The sequence below is a fragment of the Pleuronectes platessa genome, chromosome 6 (assembly GCF_947347685.1).
Source record: "Pleuronectes platessa chromosome 6, fPlePla1.1, whole genome shotgun sequence".
Taxonomy (NCBI): Eukaryota; Metazoa; Chordata; class Actinopteri; order Pleuronectiformes; family Pleuronectidae; genus Pleuronectes; species Pleuronectes platessa.
The window spans coordinates 12,313,284-12,331,228 of NC_070631.1; the positions used below are offsets into that span (position 1 = coordinate 12,313,284).

At 43.6% G+C, this 17,945-nt stretch overlaps 2 protein-coding genes across 2 annotated transcripts; both read right to left on the reverse strand.

Annotated features, from left to right (window-relative positions):
* Positions 1-8,361: 8,361 nt before the first annotated feature.
* On the reverse strand, positions 8,362-11,344 carry LOC128443153 (homeobox protein Hox-C5a). Its single transcript, XM_053425938.1, has 2 exons — positions 10,711-11,344; positions 8,362-9,441 (listed from the first exon to the last, which is right to left on the reverse strand). Exons 1-2 carry the CDS (start codon positions 11,183-11,185, stop codon positions 9,233-9,235), a joined length of 684 nt encoding a protein of 227 aa, XP_053281913.1. The 5' UTR covers positions 11,186-11,344; the 3' UTR covers positions 8,362-9,232.
* A 718-nt stretch (positions 11,345-12,062) lies between these two features.
* On the reverse strand, positions 12,063-14,443 carry LOC128443152 (homeobox protein Hox-C6a). The gene is made up of 2 exons (XM_053425937.1): positions 13,671-14,443; positions 12,063-13,221 (listed from the first exon to the last, which is right to left on the reverse strand). Exons 1-2 carry the CDS (start codon positions 14,065-14,067, stop codon positions 12,914-12,916), a joined length of 705 nt encoding a protein of 234 aa, XP_053281912.1. The 5' UTR covers positions 14,068-14,443; the 3' UTR covers positions 12,063-12,913.
* Between the last annotated feature and the right edge of the window lie 3,502 nt (positions 14,444-17,945).

Genomic DNA, 17,945 nt, shown 5'->3' on the forward strand with positions numbered 1-17,945 from the left:
AGGTTATCTGCTAATTAATGAGGGCTCAGTCTTTAACCAGCAGCACTTCAGCTCTGAAACACATTATGGTCCATTAATGCACTTAAGAATCAGAGCTGCATCACTTCTGTGAGTTGCTGTTCCTATTAAAACCATTTCTGCACAAATAGTGGAGGTTTACTGTGACTGTAAATGTCAAGAGAGGCAGTGGAGGTGTGGTGGATTTCTGAAAATAGGCCCCGATCATTTATAATGTTGGAGACAGGAAGAGTCAGACCGCCTGAATTAAAGTCTCAATTGATTTGTCTGGTTGTTCCAGTTTATTCTTTCAACAACTGGGCCTTTGTGTTTTCATTGATAAAAACTGCAAAAAGACGGAGGGATTCAGCCAAATGCTCTAAACGAAATTATTTTTAAATCTGCTTTGAATAATTAAGGAGCAAATATAAAAAATAAAAAAATAAAGATATATGGGTTGCTGATTTGTAGACAATCATGTTCACTAACTTTTAACTATAGCTCCATGTTATATATTTTTGAAAGTGCAGCTTATTCCAAAGGTGTCTGGAGTCAAAAGTGTGAGGTGCTGTACCACAGACTGAGCAGAAAAAGATGTAAACAATAAATAAAATTGCATTGAGTGAAAAACCCTGAATGCAACATAAGCTGTATTAATACCGTCTAATTCTAAAATGTACAGATATGACAAAATAACAACTGTATGTGTACAATTCAGTATCTCGTGTGTTGTGATTCCTCAATCCAAACAGTGGATGAGGACGAGCAGAGAAATGTCACAGACACAGCACAGGGTGGGAACCTCTACAACTGATGTCACAGACTGAACCAAAAGGGGAGCAGCCAACAGGCCAGAGCTCCCAGTGTGACATCAAACGGCAGCTAACACAGACCAGCACCATCATTGTGGGATATACCAGAGAGCAGCAGAACAGTCGGATCTGCTCACTTATCAGCAGTAGTATACTGTGCACAATGAAACTAGGTCCACATACCAGAGAGTTGCATTAGTGCTGCAGCGCTCTCACAACCCAGTAACTGAGCAATCCTCCTGCATGCAGGGCAGGTCGGCAGCATGCTGGATAGAGAGTCATATCATTAAATGCAAACATATTATTAACACAGTCAGGGGTTTTGCTGGTAAAAGCTTTGCTCCCAGCTGGATTCTGTAGATCTCCTCGTGACTCTCCTTCTTCACAACATCCAAAAGTCCTTGTCTTTTTACTTGTGAGGCATGTGTTGGCAGTTACAACCTAAATAAAACCCCATGAAGAATAAGAAAATTAACTTTGTCTGTGTGTGGACAATCGCTTCCCTGTGACCAGCAGATGAGAGCAGGGCAGCTACGATCCAACTGTTGAGAGCAAGCCTCTCAAAGAATCCAACATATACAGGAAGAGAAATAAATGCAACCATGTTCACACTATCCGCTGGACACGATACAGTCATTCTCCTTTCAAAATAAATCGATACAAACTGTAATATGTCAGCCCAACTGCCATTTGGAAATGCAGCCTCCACATGCTTCATGCTAATCCAGGCTGAGGCTCTGCTAAACAGCAGCCCCCATTACAGGAGGTATGCTGTTGCACTGTAAAGTGATACGGCCTGGTTGTATAAACTTGTCACGCTGCTGTAGGCTCCTCGTTCTTATCTCAGAGTCAACTTTGGTCAAAGAGACAGAAAGAGGTTAACTCCCAACAGCTCAGCAGCCTCCCAGACACATTAAGAAAAAGTGCATTTTTTCCCCCTGTCTTTAGATAAAGCCTTCAGCTGAGGGAAATACCCAAATCTGTAAGCATGTATAAATAATAAGAATAAAAAATGACAAGCAGCAGCACATTGTATGTTAAAGTTGCAACAATTACATAACGTGGGTCAAAAAAATCCAGGTCAAATGGCACATTTCTGTCGTGTTTGTAGAGAATGCGCACGACATTTCTATTACCTAGCGAGGATGTTAGAGGCGTTTTATAGAGCAATAAAAGCCGTAAATCAGTCACTTTTAAACGACCCCGGTTCCTAACGTGTTTTACAGGGACTGACACAGTAGAAGCCGCAGACTGCACACATGGGTTTTCTCTCTGTGGCCGGTACGACTCAGTGCGTGCTCGTCTGGAGAGTGAATACAGTTTGTGACATCGTGAGTGCATTGCATTGTGTGTCTGTGTGTGATGCTCGTATATGTGCAGCAGCAGGTAAAGTCACGAGCGACGTGCAGGGAGGAGCAGGAGCGACAGGAATCCAGAGGCCGGCGTGGTATTTCAGTTGCCCATGTATTCCTGTAGAGACGTATTTGCGATTGTTTGTACTTCACACAAATTCGGTTCTACAGGGTACATATAGACAACTAATGTTGTTAGGATGCAAACTGCAAGAGGAGGTGGAGGTGGAGTCTCTCAGGCAAAGATCCGTGCAAGTGCGTCGTCGTGTGTGTAACTGGAGTAGCATGCAATCGAGTCTAGTCACAACAGATATTAAGGCTGCAATGGATACTTGAGTAACCGTGCGCCCGAGCGGATGCTGTGCGTCGGGAGGACTCGGAATCCCAGAAATCAATTCCGCAATTGACACGATACTTACAACATTTGAAATAACATCCCTGAAATATAAAAAATATCCGTTCATAAAGGCTACTAACGAATGCATACACACACACGCACGCACGCTCTCTCTCACCACACACGCACAAACTCACGCACGCACACTCGCACGTCGTGTGCAGAGGACAAGAGGCTCTTTTCTCCACATTCAACCTCTGCCTTTGAGGTGGCTCCTCTATGAATATTCGCTCGCAAAACACGGCGGATACAAAGGGACGGCGTGACAGCACGGATGAAAAATAAGTTTCTATTGTTCCCAACCATTTCTTCTGCTCGCCATTACCATACTGACCGCTCGGTAACCTCTCTTCCTGCCACTCTGGAAGCTAATGAGAAAGGCCTCGGATGACAAATGCAATATCAGACATGTGACCTGTTCCGGGGTTATTAAAAACAGCAAACATGCTCAGATTGTGAATCAATGGAATTGATTACACTGGAAGTGCAGGGGGGGGGGGGGGGGGGGGGGGGGGGGTGGTACTTCAAGCCTCTGTCAAAATACATCTCAATCTTCATTTTTCTCCATGTGCACTCTGTGGATCAGCTTGATAGATTTTTTAAAAAATTGAAGAACGAAGCGTCCCAAGACCAGGAGCAGAGAACTAACGAGGAAAGAGGACTAAACAAAACCAGATTCATGCTCATCTTACCATACCGTGGGCTCATCTGCATGCACGCTGCTCGTCGTGCACCCAGCCATGTGCGCAGGAGCACAGCACATACTCCCCACTCGCCCCACGCGCTCTGGCGGGCGCATTTTAATATTAGTTAGACAGCCTGACCCGCGTTTCACCCCTCGCGTTTGACTGGCTCCAATAGTTCACTGCCACGGATTATTGATGGAGAGACAGCAATGAATTCCTTCTCCCCACAAATGGCTTTCAGATCTTGCACCTAGTTCAATAACTAGTTATAATGCAGAAGTACAAAAAATGAGGCCCTCGGGCGGACTAATTTGATGTTTCATTTGTTCATTTGAGAAATCGGTGAGCTTTTCTCGCCCCCCCCCCCCCCCCCCCCCCCCCAGCCCCCACCTCTTTCCCCCAGCAAAATAACAGCGTGTACAACCGTGTTCACACATGTACATATGTAAACAAAATAAATCTGCGCAAAACTATGTGGAGGCGGCTGCTCTGGCCATGCATGGCTGTTTTTAATTTGGCGGACCAGCAGCACCTTGACAGTGCAGCACCCCCCCCACCCCTCCCTCTCCCTGATGAAAATGGCTGCGATGCGCTTTTAATCAAACCCTTAACCTAATAGCCTTTTACGCGTTTACTCTCCCCAGGTGTAATAACGTTAGGCAGGATGGTCCAGTTAAAATAAAAAGTTTTAATGAAGTGCAGACAGACTGGAGACTAGTTAGACCTGAATGCCCTGCAAAGGCAGCAGCAGCAGCAGCCAGGGGAGCAGAGGTGGTTGTAGATACTGGAAGTCCCACAGAAACCATTGGTTGGTTTGCAGATCATTATTGTGGCTCATTAGAGTCGTGGTGCACTGTTAAACCCAACTTTTCTAACTGTTAACTACACCCATCCCGCAGAGAGACAGTAATCAGTGCTTGACTTGAAGGTTTTGTTGAAAATGTTGATATAAAAATGTGTTAAACATGGTTGGTGTCACTGCGCAGCCATGGCACAAACACCAGAAACCTTCAAACGCATTCGTTAAGAGCACGAACGTGAGTGTCAGTGGAGCCAGATGTTTGCCCACAGCCACATGAAAAGCTCCACCGTGTAGTGTCACATCCTCTGGCCGGAGCCAGGTGGACAGGCGAGGGGCGACGGGTAAACACTTACTGACACATCCACGGTGCGACTCGCTTTGACCCGATGAAGTGTCTGGAACAAACAAAAAGAAGAAACGAAAATTAGGTCTGGACTGGCCCAAATATTATCGTCTATTTTAATTCAGAAAACGAGTTTTAGAAGATATTTAAATTAAGAAGGGGGGGAAAAGGAAATTCTACAATTTGTTAAATCGTTTTTTTACGTTTAAAAACAAATATATGCTAATATGATAACAAAAGTGATATGAATAAATCAAAAGAAAATATGAGCAACACAGGATATACATAATAACAGGAGAGGTATATATAACCTGTGTATTACACCACTCAAATTATAAGAGGTTTATTCTCTCTGATTCTAAACAGAGATTTGATGTGGTGAGTTATTATTTAATCTTAATGACGCTTCCGTTTGACCCTGATCTCTGTTTGTCTCTTGATCGAAGGGACACAAATGTCCCAGAACAGCTCGGACATGTGCGGACTCCTGCAGGACATGAGACCGAGGACAGGGATGGAGGACGGGTCATTTTCAGACAGTCAAACTAAATCTACAAGCATTTTGGTTTTTCCTCGGGCTGAAATGTTCCAGGAATAGAAATCCCTGGACTTGAATAACGGCGATCAGTCAATTATAAAAAATCACGACTTTGTGTTCACATTGTAAATAAATTGTCAGAGGTGTGCCAAACGATGGAATGGCACTTTGTGTATCTTATTTGGACTCAGACAAAGGGAAGTCTGCGCTCACCCGGAAATGACCTCTGCTATTTGAATGATGACAGTGTCAGATCCACAGGTCACAGAAAGAGATACACGAGCTCAGGACGTGGCGGAGAAAACGGATGTTTAGACAGTTTTCACTTTTTCCTTTTCACTGGAGCCACATTAGATTGATTTGAGCTGGAATCTTACATCTTTTTCATTATTTATCCAGATTAGTTTCAACGAGATATCTGATTCAAACGTTCTCCAAAAGATGCAGTGGCTGAAAAACCACGAGGATCTAAAATAATTCAGATAATTCATAACAGAAGTTCTGCTAAATCTATGAAGATCTCAGATAAAAAATTGAATCTGTGTCTAATTTATGGCAAAACAGAAAATACTTTAAATGTCTTTCTTTTCTTTTGGGAGGAAAACTACTTTCTAGATGTTATCTGATTGTTTTATGTTCTTGATATGTTATTACAATTTCTCTCCAACTGCCAACACAAGTAATATTAGTAATAACATCAATAAGAAAATGGCAAATTTAAATAAAATATTGAACAGAAAAGAGCAATAATCGATGCTGTGGCTTGGAAACATTACCCCCCAACAGTGTTTAACCAAAACAGGAGCGTGTTACACAGTGCCCCCTATCGGAGGTGTATATTTGATCACCCTGCACACCTGAAAACTGAAATGTAATCCTGACTAAAACTCCACCAGACAGTGAGTGGCATCGAACAGTAAACCAGACACTAATGCAGTTAGTTGCACTGACCTCACTTCATTTGTGCACCAACGCTGAAGCCTGGAAAGTCGTTTAGACAAGAGTTGAAACAAAAGCGTTTCCATTTCTGTCATTTAATTCCTGCATTAAGATCAGATGCTGCAGCACTGCCGTGCATCAACGCTGCACCTTGTTCTGTCAGCTGAGCTGAACTCACCCAAATATAAAATATCATCCACTTGCAGCTGCACACGCTGACCAAGGAAAGAATGTAACTTCATAAGCTGAACTGCTTTTTACAACATGTGGGCAATAAAATGATGTGACGATCAAATAGTCTCATTATCAGCCTCTAAACTGATAAATATAGAAATATATGTCCCTGCACTGTGAGACAACAAGTAAAAAAAAAAGCATGAGGGCTATTTCTAACACGAAAATCTAAATAACCAAGCAAACGAATTACAGAAAATATTTAGAAGACATTTTTATACATTTTGTATTATTTCCAGCAGCAATGCAGTGAGATATATTTGAATTAGGGCAATGCCAGAGATATATTTGATAGTAGCTTTGAGTCAGACCTTTGCCAATAGTACAGACACGACCTCAAAAACCACAGGGACTGATGGAAACCTAAGCTAACCTCGTGTCGAGGTGAAACAACGAGAGGAAGCTCTTTATCAGCAGCTTTTGTATTTCAGATGCATTTTTAATGACGCACAAAATATTTAACCTATCTCACAACCTTTAAATCGCGTTTTATCATCATTACTTTGCCTCAGATGCATGTTCCACTTTACTAAACTAAAAGACTTTACTGAGGATTAATTTATTTAAAACTTGTTTTTACAGATAACGTGTTAAAGCGACAGAGATAGTAGGTGTGTGTTGACTATACACAGAGAGAGAGAGAGGGTGGGGTGCATGAAGCTGCACGCCAGATGATTTTTTGATCACTCTGGCCGACCTTCTTCTGCTTTTTTAAATTGTCCTCGCGTCTCCTTTCTTTCAAATTGTTGCCTCTTCTCTCGCTGACACGACGCGCAGCAAACTGTTGAATGACACTGATTTCAACATCTTCAGCGAGACGTTGAAAAGACGTTTGGTATTTCTCGGGATTAAAATGTGACACAAGCACGACGCTGCGTAAAAGAATAACCCTCATGACGAAACAATTTCCATTTTCCACTCCTGTCTCCAATGCAATTAATATGCAACAGTACACGTATCGCGAAAATACCTCATAATTAAATCCTTGCTATTATGAAAAACAGAAATGCTCCACGATTGGATACAAATAAAACATTTACTACCAATTATACATTAAATTAGCAATTAATGCGTTTACACCCATGCGTTCAAAGTCACACTGATACAATGCAAACACTATTATTATTACACGGGGAAATAAAAGCACAGTCTCAGGCCTGTAGGCAAAGTTAAAGGCAACTTACTGCAGCAGCTCTCAGTCGCCTCGCACCACACCGACTACACAGTCCGGAGAAAGGTACTGCATCCTCACTGCCACACAGCCCGTTCCTCCTCAGAGAAGGGGAAGCCGGCAGCTGCGATTCCGGACAGTTAAGATTATATATGATGTGTATATATCGAAGGTTTGTCAGCTCTTCCAGGCCATAAAACCCACTTAAATGACACCACGTGATCCCCTTGCACCATTCACAGGCCCTGCTCGGGGCAATTGGCATATGTAACCTTGTAAACTTTAAAATAGCCTAAAAAGAAAGACATAGTAAAAGGGGATTGAATGCATTGTCCACGTTTAGGTTTAGGCCCCAAACAGAGCACATGGGGAGGTGGACGCTGCGTCCACCGGTTTCTCAAACCAGTCAAGGAAGTTGAATAGGAAGCTGTTAGTTTGAGAGGTGAGTTTATTTTTATTTTCCTTTGAGTAGCGCTAGGGAGGAATGAGCTCATAACCTTGGGCGACACTGCGTCACACTGGATTTAACGCCGCTGCTGATCACAGGCAGCTACTGGCGTGATTTGATATCCTCAAATAGGAGCAGACGGTGTTGTTTTTTAACTACAGTGTAATGATGCCAGGATTAAAGAGCAGGGCGACATCATAAAGTGGCCATATGGCCGCAACAATGATGGCGCGCAGCTCTGCGGCCAACAGGAAGCCGAAGTTTTGCATCCATGTTCTCTTGTGGGCGCGTGTTATCACAGGCTGTGTGTGTGTGTGTGTCTGTGTGTCTCTTCCTTCCCTGACTAAACAGGAAGCGGTGTCTGGCTGTGGTGGAGTGCTGAAAAAAGGGGCAATAAAGTTTTATGAGGGGCCTTAAACTTCTGAGCGCGTTTGTCAGTCAATGAAATTGTGCGGATTGCGAGTCAGACTGGGGAGAGAGAGGGCAGGAGGAGGACACAAAAGGAAACGTAGCCTTTGGAAATAGTTTCTCAATTTCTAAGTAGTTTATTTCAGTGGATTTCATAACAAAACAATATTTAAATACACTTAATGTGCGTAATTCTACCATTAAAGTATAAAATCAGGAGAATAGAAATGTGCATATTGACAATATTCGGACTTTTAATGATGAGAGTTTATTGGTTACAATGAACGAAAATGAAAGTGATTCCACAGCCCTCGTGTTAAACCTCCAGTTCACAAAGGAGAAGACAAATTACTTCATTGCACATCACAACATTTTCACACAAACTCGCCGCATTATACATCATGGTTTAGTTTCAGAGGGATTTGACAGGGACAACATGGATGAAAGTGAAAATCCACTCACTAACAGACACCACACGTCCAACAACATCCTAACTCGGCACTGCAACATGTTAGAGAGTCCATTTAAAAAGATAAGGGGAGGGGAGGAAAGTGGAAAAGTAGGTTTTACTGGTGGGAAACTATTTAACTCTTGCTCACAGGACAGCTCATTAAAAGCACTCGGGGATATTTGTTGCCTTCATTTGATCCCGTTCCTCTCAACGTGTTTATGATGATACACAGCTGGAAATGTTGCATGCTGTCACTGCAGCCTCCACCGAACTCTGCTCCACATTGAAAACACGGATAAGTATTAGTATTATTATTGTGCAGCCTCTCAGTGCCCCGCAGACCAGCAGCCTCGCAGCGCGCAGGGCCCTGCTCCCCTCAACCTCTTGTCCCCATCGTGCAGTCAAGTGAGGTTATCATCGCATGGGCTGCAAATTAATTTAGAAATGTAAACCGATGGATCAAAGTGAGCGATATTCAATACATTAGGTCCCAAACTGCAGCGAGTGACACATAATTGGTGATAAAGCACACAGAGCGGTGTCGTGATGTCATTGCTCCTAGCAGTTCATCCGGAGGTCAGGCGGCGCTCCAGCACTGTGCAGTGTGGGGCTGAAAACGTGCTGCGTGCACCCCCATGTTCACCGGGGCCACGTCTACTCCTTCACTTTGATCTTTGAGTCCTTCTTCCACTTCATTCGCCTGTTCTGGAACCAGATTTTGATCTGCCTCTCGTTTAGACACAGGGTGTGGGCGATCTCTATGCGCCTGCGGCGGCTCAGGTACCGGTTGAAGTGAAACTCTTTCTCCAGCTCCAGAGTCTGGTAGCGGGTGTAACTGGTCCTGGACCGCTTACCCTCCGATTCTGAAGTGGCAGTAAAATAAGTTAGCTTTCAGTAGCATTGTAGTAGTTAATAAATATAAGAACAGCATGATAATAATATTATCATCCATAAAAATAAGCATTACAAGCAGAAAAATGTGAATTTATGTCCTCCTCCGCCCTCATTTAAAAGATCAAATATCTTTACACAACCTAATTCAACCTGATATTACTTACTGTGGATCCGTGTAATAAAAATTTATGTCAGGCTGATAAGGATGGTTAACTAAATCCAATAAATGCTCTCACTTTAAAGGAGGGGGCCTTGACACCATTTCACATTAAAACATAAAAAACTAATTTCAATATGTAAAATGAAATGAGTGATGGCGTGTTGGCCTCCCTGTAAACACTGGTCTCGGCCTAATACTGCTGCTCTATACAGTCTTATAGCGTGGGAGGAAAAACAGATGTGTAAAATGAAAAGAAGTGGGATTAGAAAATGGAAACTGATGCTGCCCAGATATATTTCTTTCTCCTATTTATAGAAGTGCTCGTGCACAGGCGTGCTAAGTACAGCAACAGGCCTGTGCTGCTGGACTTTAAATATATATTTTTATTGTATATTCCTGCTGTGTGTGTATGTGCTTCTGGAATTTTTTAAGTATGTGGAGAAACACAAAATACAAGTAGCTCCTCTCCATCTGCAGCCTAAAAAGTCAGGCGGCGGTTTATGGAGCAGGAGCAGCCCTATTCACATCTTATAGAGGTGAAAAGTTCATGATTGGGTCAGGGCATTGGTGTTTCCCAGAGTTCAATTTAAGGCTAAAGCTTCTCTCTGTCACACACACACACAAACACACACAAACACACACACACACACACACACACACACACACACACACACACACACACACACACACACACACACACACACACACACACACAGACTGAGAGTGTGACAATGTAAAACTTGCAGTTAAACCAAGACCATAAACAAAGCAAGGCAAAAGAAACACTAATAAACGGAGGCTGAATTCGTATTATTATTTCACATCGTAGATTTGTTCTCTTATCCAATTATACGTCCATAAATCACGCCGCAGATCACCTCTTCACCGTAACAGAGCAGGTTTACGAGCAATGGATGCCTTTGTCATAAAATTTATGACCGCGAGTTTTTATTATTTCCTGCGTTTGGCCTATAAAACTCAAGAGGGAAAGTGGAGCGGGCGAAAAGAAGTGTTGCAGCGTAAAGAGTGAATAAGAGCAAGCATCTTAGTCGCACTTCAGAAAATAGGCAAACTTTACCGTGGCTCATGTGCAGTTTTGTCATCCATGGATAGATCTGCGGCCGCGGCTCAGCGTCCTGACGCTGGCCCGCGTTTGCGTGTCGTTTCGCCGATTGCGCACTCTCCGTGTTTCTTTCGCCCTCCTGGCTCTTGTTGCCGCCGGACTTTGCGCTCCTCTCCGGGTCCCTGTCCGCCCCGCGCCCCAGCAGCGCGCCGCCGTAGCCGAGCCCGCTCGCGTCCACAGCCGAGCTGCCGGAGATCATGGTTATCTGTGGTCCTGACGGGAGAGGAGTATCCGCATTGCCACGCAGGCTAGTTTTCATCTCCTCCCGCTCCACAGAGGTCGTGGGGACGGGACAAGTGAATATCCCGTTCACATTAACATCCTCATAGTGGCTGGACCTGTGCCCAGATAGATCGTAACTAAACATACTGTTTGGAGAAGTTGTCTCGCTTGTTTGCCTGAAATCTGAGCCGTCAACATACGAGCTCATGTTAAACCCACCGGCGATAGTTTTTTTTCTTAAACTAGAGAGGGCTGCGGGATGGAGGTTGCGGTTATTTCCTTGTTTTTGTTGATCATTGCGTTTCTTTGTAGCCGCTTTTGGAAAATTCAGAGCTGTCTTCCCTTAAAAAAATAATCCAGGATTTATAGGTGGAGTAGGCTTTGGTATCTTTTTTTATTCTTGATCCGACGTGCGCTGCCCAAATATGGTGTATTTGTATGGGATCACGTGCACATGTTGGCCAGTCATAAATTGGCTTTGATACTCAATGGGGATATTGATGAATAGGAGAAACGTGTCCGGTAAACTTTGAGCTGTTGGTTGTTGAGGACCAGGCGGGGATCTTTAGCGCAAAAAAGGGCAGGACAGTAAGACAAGAGCGTCATCTGGTGTCTGGTATGGGGCAGGACGGTCAGGACCGGTCCGAGCTCTTGGCCCCCCCAACACAACCCGAGTCCACCGTCAGCCCCACATAATAAACATAGCTAATAATTATAATAATACTTTTTATAGTAATTATACCCATAATTGTTATAATAATAAAAAATACTGGTTTAAATGCTCACTTCGTTTAAATCTGTTTACGCATGAACTCGAAACGTGGATGTCGCGGAAAGTTATGTTATAGTAATACAGCTACGGGAATGTCGTAGTGGATATTGCCCAATTTCTCATTCCCCTGCCAACCTAATGCCAACCATAAAGTCCAATATTAAATATTGAGAGCTTATTAGTTGCTTATAAATCACTTCATCGTCCCATTTGTCCCCAATTTGCTCCGTGATATGATTAAAATGTACTTTCAAACCTCCCCGAACACCAACTGAGTTTGGTGCGTAATTTACGCATCCGGCACATGCTAGGTATTGTGCGGTGTGCGTCCAAAAATCACAACACAAGCATGAAAGTTTTACAAATGTTTTATTCCATGATACACAATTATGACAAAGACATGAATTCGTAACTCCCAAACAGAGGTGAAGAATCACTAGTGTACAAATCTATCTCACAAGGAAAACCTATTGAGTCAAATGGTCAAAATAAAGGGGGGCTAAGCGCAATTGTATGTTATGCTGCGTCTATCAAAGCGGCTAAATGCACACAGGTCCTCACAGGATTGACATTATATACGAGTACTTGGATTATATACAGGCATCTCAACTGTGTGTGGTTGTGGATTTTTGGGGATTATGCGTGCAACTTTCAGGTTTTACGCAGGACACTTTTTTTCTGCGCACGATTCAAGTACTATATTACACTGTGATCAAATGGAAGTGTCCGCCAGGTCCTCTCCTTTGATTCCGTGGAATGTGCATGTACAATACTAAGTCTGGACCAACACTGTATTTCGTGAGGCGATCGAAGAGTTCACAGGGGTGGATAGGTGTGGGGGGATAAATACACATTTTTTTTAATGACGTGGGGGAAATAACATAGAAATTAATACTTCTTTTTATTTTCACAATACAAGTGTGACATTGCAATCACACACAAAAAGGTAGCGCTCCAAGTGACACAGGAGCCAACGTGTGGCTGAAATGACTCGACTTCATAAGGCTCAACACTCCTGTGGTCAGCATGAGATATAAGTGGGAGAGCTGCGGGGTAGCCATCATGCAGTGACGCCGCTCTCAAGTCTATTTTTTAGGTAGTTATGTTGGGTTTTAATGGTCATCAGGTGGTCTTCTCTCCTCTTCTTCTGAATACCTTTAAAAACTATTCTTTCTTCTTGTCCTCATCCTTCACTTCTTCAATTGCGCCACTGCTTTCCTCCTCCGGAGAGGCTGCTGTCTGTTCACTTCCAGTAACCGTGGAGGTCAGGTTGCTCTCTTTCTTCCACTTCATGCGTCGGTTCTGGAACCAGATTTTGATCTGCCGCTCCGTTAGACAAAGCGCATTGGCGATTTCGATGCGTCTGCGCCTGGTCAGGTAGCGGTTGAAATGAAACTCCTTCTCCAGCTCGAGTGTTTGGTAACGCGAGTAAATCTGACGTCCTCTGCGTCGGTCCGTCCCGTAGCCCACTCCTGCTGGGACACAAAGTAAAGTCACATATCTCTCCCCATCCTATGTTGGCATTAAAAAAAATAAAAATAAACATGCTTCTTTCTGTTAAAAGTTAAACACAAGTTTTGCCTCACTGCTGGGGTTCATCAATTTAATCCAAATCCCCCAAAAAAGAAAAACAAACACATTTGTAGCTATAAAACAAATCCCTGCCTCAAAGGGCATCTCTGCTTTAATATCTAAAATAACCAAAGCATCCTGGTGTCTCCTCTCTGCCTCTCGCTGCTGATTATGGCCACTATATCATTCTTAAAATGAAAGCTGTTTGTTTGCACATGTAAAGGCCCATCTACAAGTCGGGGGAATACAGTAATGTTTTATGGGGTCATAAAAAGTAACTTACTCTCTTGGTAAGACATATCGTAAAACTGGCCCATTCGCTTAATTTATTTGTCGTAGTAAAACTCACCGCCGTGTGAGTTCATTCGCTGCATCCACGGGTAGATCGGGATGTTGGTTTTCTGCTCCTGCGATCCTGCTCTCCCCTGATCCAAACTGTACTCTTGAGCAATGTGGCTTTGTGTGCCGAGTCCCATGTTTGTTTGTCTGCAGCTGGGCAGCACGTCCTTGTCTTGAAGAAACACGTTTGATCCATACTCGTACTGTGCCCTGCCAGAGCCAAACACCACGTTGTCTTGAGGGGAGTAGAAAGGTGTATAGATCCGATTCTGGGTCACAGCGGCGCCGTACGAAGAAAAATGTCTGACTGTGTCATAGGTGGTGGAGTTCAGGGGTACGTTGGGCAAAACATCCTGACCACCGGATAAATGGCAGGAGAGCGACGGGTTTGCGAAATAGGAATTCATACCTTGCTTGTAACCCTCTCTCCAACTCTCCCCACTTCTTTATCGGTCTCTTTTTTTTTTCAATCCTCCTCAGTAAATCTCCTTCGCGTCTCTGTCAAACAACCACACCTTTCTCCAAGGTCCCCTTCTTTTTCTTCGACTTTCCGCCTCCCCGACTGGACGTGGGCTACTTTGTGGATTCAATATTATTAATTTCCAATCTCCGGTTAAGACGCACAAACCCGAGTGTTATAGCCGAGGCTTGGCTCGGTGAGAGACAATATGACAATGTCAGCTGACCGTGCTCCGCCAATTGAGAGGCAGGAGTTGAGGAGAAACTGTAGCTTTTAGCTCAGAGCTGGAACATGCTGCTAAATGCCGATAAACACGGCGCAGATTTCTGGAGGGGCGCACGGTGCAGCTCGGCCGTTTGAGAAATAGCTGGAGACGAAGTTTGAGAGATGTGTGCGTGTTGTTAAGCAGGAAGTGCGATGCGTGCGAGTGTGGCCAATGTCATCCAGTGCAGTGATCAGTCAGAGGGAGGCGGATAAATACACATCCACTCATGTGCAAGTGTGTCGTACAGGGTTGATTGGGTTTAACTGATTTTACTGAGATATACACAAAATCCGAGTTGTTTTATTTAGTGTTCGTCACCATGTTTGTGTGTGTGAGAGAGAGGGGGGGGGGGGGTGAGTGTGAGTGTGTGTGTGTGTGTGTGAGAGAGAGAGAGAGAGAGTGTGTGTGTGTGTGTATGTGTGTGTGTGTGTGTGTGTGTGTGTGTGAGAAAGAGTGTATGTGTATGAGTATGTGTGCTACAAAAAAAAACTCACACACTTTTAATTTCACAACACCACTGCAGAGACCTACACCATTCACATTTCCTCATCCCACACAGGACGCTCGTGCAGCCCCTTTGCATGCATTAGGGGACTCGAAATGAATATTGGCATTTGTTGTTTACCTCAGCCCATATCGACGAGTTTTCCAACAGAACTGTTAATGTTTCCATTGTGTATGAATTATCTGGCATGTGAGCAATTTCCATTGCTTTTGCACTGAACCCCGTGGTGGGGGGTTGGGGAGGAGTGTAGGTGGTTAAGAATGCGTTTATGGTCTCTGTTCTGTGAGGGCAATAAAACAAGTGACGCTCCCCAGCTCCCCAACAACTATCTCTGCTGCAGAGCCCTGCAACACACAGGCAGCACAAACCTCCCCCCCAGTTCAGATGTGAGGGCACTGCACAGCATGTGGAAAATCGTGTATATAATATGTATCGACTAAAGGCAGTGCTCCCGAGAAGATCCTTTTTCTGCCACTCTCTTGAACAAAAAAAAATCCAGTGAGTTATGCGACTCTCCAGCCACACGTCAGGCAAAAATCCTCCACAGGTCAAGTCAACTGTGGCCGCTGTTCACTGTGAGCTCAGGTACAGTCTCTTTAAATCATAACAATACTTGATATTTTTACGCGCAGAAACTAAGAGATGAGTTACAGTGAAAGAAAAAAGTGACGTCTTCAAATGCTTATGCAGATGTTCGAGTCCTTTTCCCCCCTGCTCTAGTCATACGTTGACATTCCTCTGACACACACACAGAGGGAACAGGAACCGATCGTTATCTCGGCAGCAAATGATGGGGTTGGAAATTACCTAAGAATTTTCTTTTTAGCAAATCTTAGGCAGCGTGTGTGAAATACGCCGCGTAAAATGCGTGAAAAAAATCCACATAATTATTATTATAGAAGACCCGCGCCCCTCAATCTCCATTATCTTAATCTACGTAATTATATGAATTTTTGCACAATTCCGGAGAGCGCATTTTTACGCAATTTGCATTTTTATTTTACAGAAATTCTGATTCTACAACTATACAAATAACTTTGTCCTGGCTTTTCGAAACAGGCCATAATGGACGCCAATGGGATAATCGATACAGTTATTGAAAATGTCTGTTTCAAACGCAGTCGTTGTGGCTCCAGCAGCCTATTGGTCCACCTCATTGATTTCCTCAATAGGGTGAATACGCGCAGCCTAAACGTGCAGCAGTGTTTGGTCTGCTGTTTGGGATCCTGAATAGCCCATAAAACAGACAAGAACAAAGAGAAGGAAGTCGACGGTGCAATAAAAGTTTCCCTTCAGCTTATTCGTGGCCATATGTGACATCCGCGACGCGCAAATTTGGGGCAAATAGAAGCCGAAACGAGTGAGGCTGCACCGCCCGTCTGCTGCTGTCCTGGGATTCTTACATTTATCCTCTTCACTCGGATATTAAGTTAGGAAATAGTCAATGACGGATTAATTATAATATAGTTACAATTAATTAGATTTATTTACCACGCAGAGAGGGGACACACACAGCACCCACATGTTATAAAGGGGGAAACGTGAGTTTAACTGCAACGTGAACGTCTGATATTTAAAATCAAATCATATGAATAAAGCACAAACTGTGATCATTTAAATCTGATGTCTGGTGGTGAGTCTAACTTTATTAATTTGTCATGATCACAATGTCAGAGACAATTTGTAGAAGTCAGTAACAATTTCTGTTGTCATCGCCTGGTCACCAGAAACTCATAATAATAGAAATTCTAAAATTAATACGCCATTACGTTCAACGCGTTTTTTTCCTGGTAATATCATCTAAAAAAGAATTTGAGGTTTCTAAACACAGAATCCCTTCAGGCTAATTGTCATTCACAGGCTTCCCCCAACCCCACAAAAAAACACGCCGCTCCATAAAGTCCAGGTTGTAAATAAAGGCTGAACAGTAAAGCCAATGTGTGGACTGGAGGGGACTGGAATGCAGCGGAGGTTGTGCCAGGGTGCAGAATTAGAAAGGTCATTCTTTCCCTCGTGTTTTACTGCTTTATTGCGGCCCGTGAGGCAAATCACATGCGTGGCTTTTGACGCAGGAGGCAGTGGAGCCGTTTGGTCCACGTCTCCACCACGATCCTCCAAACAGAGAACGAGACCAGACGGTGTGAGAGGAAAATACAAATGATTGATAATAGCCTGTTATTAGGTAGTAACCCGTTATATTAATAATCTGCATTAAGTATGTATTCATTTGTGAATGCGAACTGCAGCCTTCAGAAAAATTACGTTACGCATGGCTTATTATGATCATTATTGTTGTTGTTATTATTATTTTGTATTACTATTATCGTTATTATTATCATCATTGTTATTATTATAGCTCACGCTGCCACACGTTTACATTCAGTTCCCCTGCACGAGGCCTAAGTCTGGCAGCCCTGCAGCACAAAAAGGGCCCAGCCTCTCCCACGAACCTTTTTTCTCTTTACGCAGGCACAGGCTACACATCCACCGCCACAACATCCCTCAGCATTAGTGATACGGGACGTGTAAAATTTCTACATTATCAGCCAAGATTAAAAACACAGCGAGGGGAGCCCGACTCTGCTCAGCCCCTCATGCTTTCTCTCCCCCGCCTCTAAACCTTACTAATAAGGAGTAATTCACATACTAACAATGTAAAGCCCTCTATAAGCACTTTACCATCGCTGGCCGGCCCAATTAATGTCCGGAAGTGTTCGACTTTATGCTCGTTAAGCACTCAGGAAGCTGTTGCCCAATGAGCGCATGTTGATCCACACATCATAAATTATGACCATTAGTGGGCAAAATTTTTTTGTGCTGTCGGGATTAGTAAGTGAGGTTCTGAATGTGGTGATGCGGACAGATTCATGACTTCATGGAGTTTTATGTGAGCCCATCTCTGCTTTTAAAAACACTATGGGCAAAACAATAGACTGCTTTCAACTCTTGTTTTAAACCAAATTTAACTAACGACCCAAATGGCATGCTTTTAATGGGCTCTCTCTCTCCCTCTCCTTCCCTCTCTCTGCAGGCAGATATATATGTTGGGCATCAG

Coding starts and splice junctions, on each gene's coding strand:
- LOC128443153 (XM_053425938.1), bottom strand. CDS start 11,185: ATGAGCTCGTATGTTGACGGCTCAGATTTCAGGCAAACAAGCGAGACA. Junction 9,442..10,710: donor AAAACTGCACATGAGCCACG/GTAAAGTTTGCC, acceptor CTGCCACTTCAG/AATCGGAGGGTAAGCGGTCC.
- LOC128443152 (XM_053425937.1), bottom strand. CDS start 14,067: ATGAATTCCTATTTCGCAAACCCGTCGCTCTCCTGCCATTTATCCGGT. Junction 13,222..13,670: donor GCGAATGAACTCACACGGCG/GTGAGTTTTACT, acceptor GTGTCCCAGCAG/GAGTGGGCTACGGGACGGAC.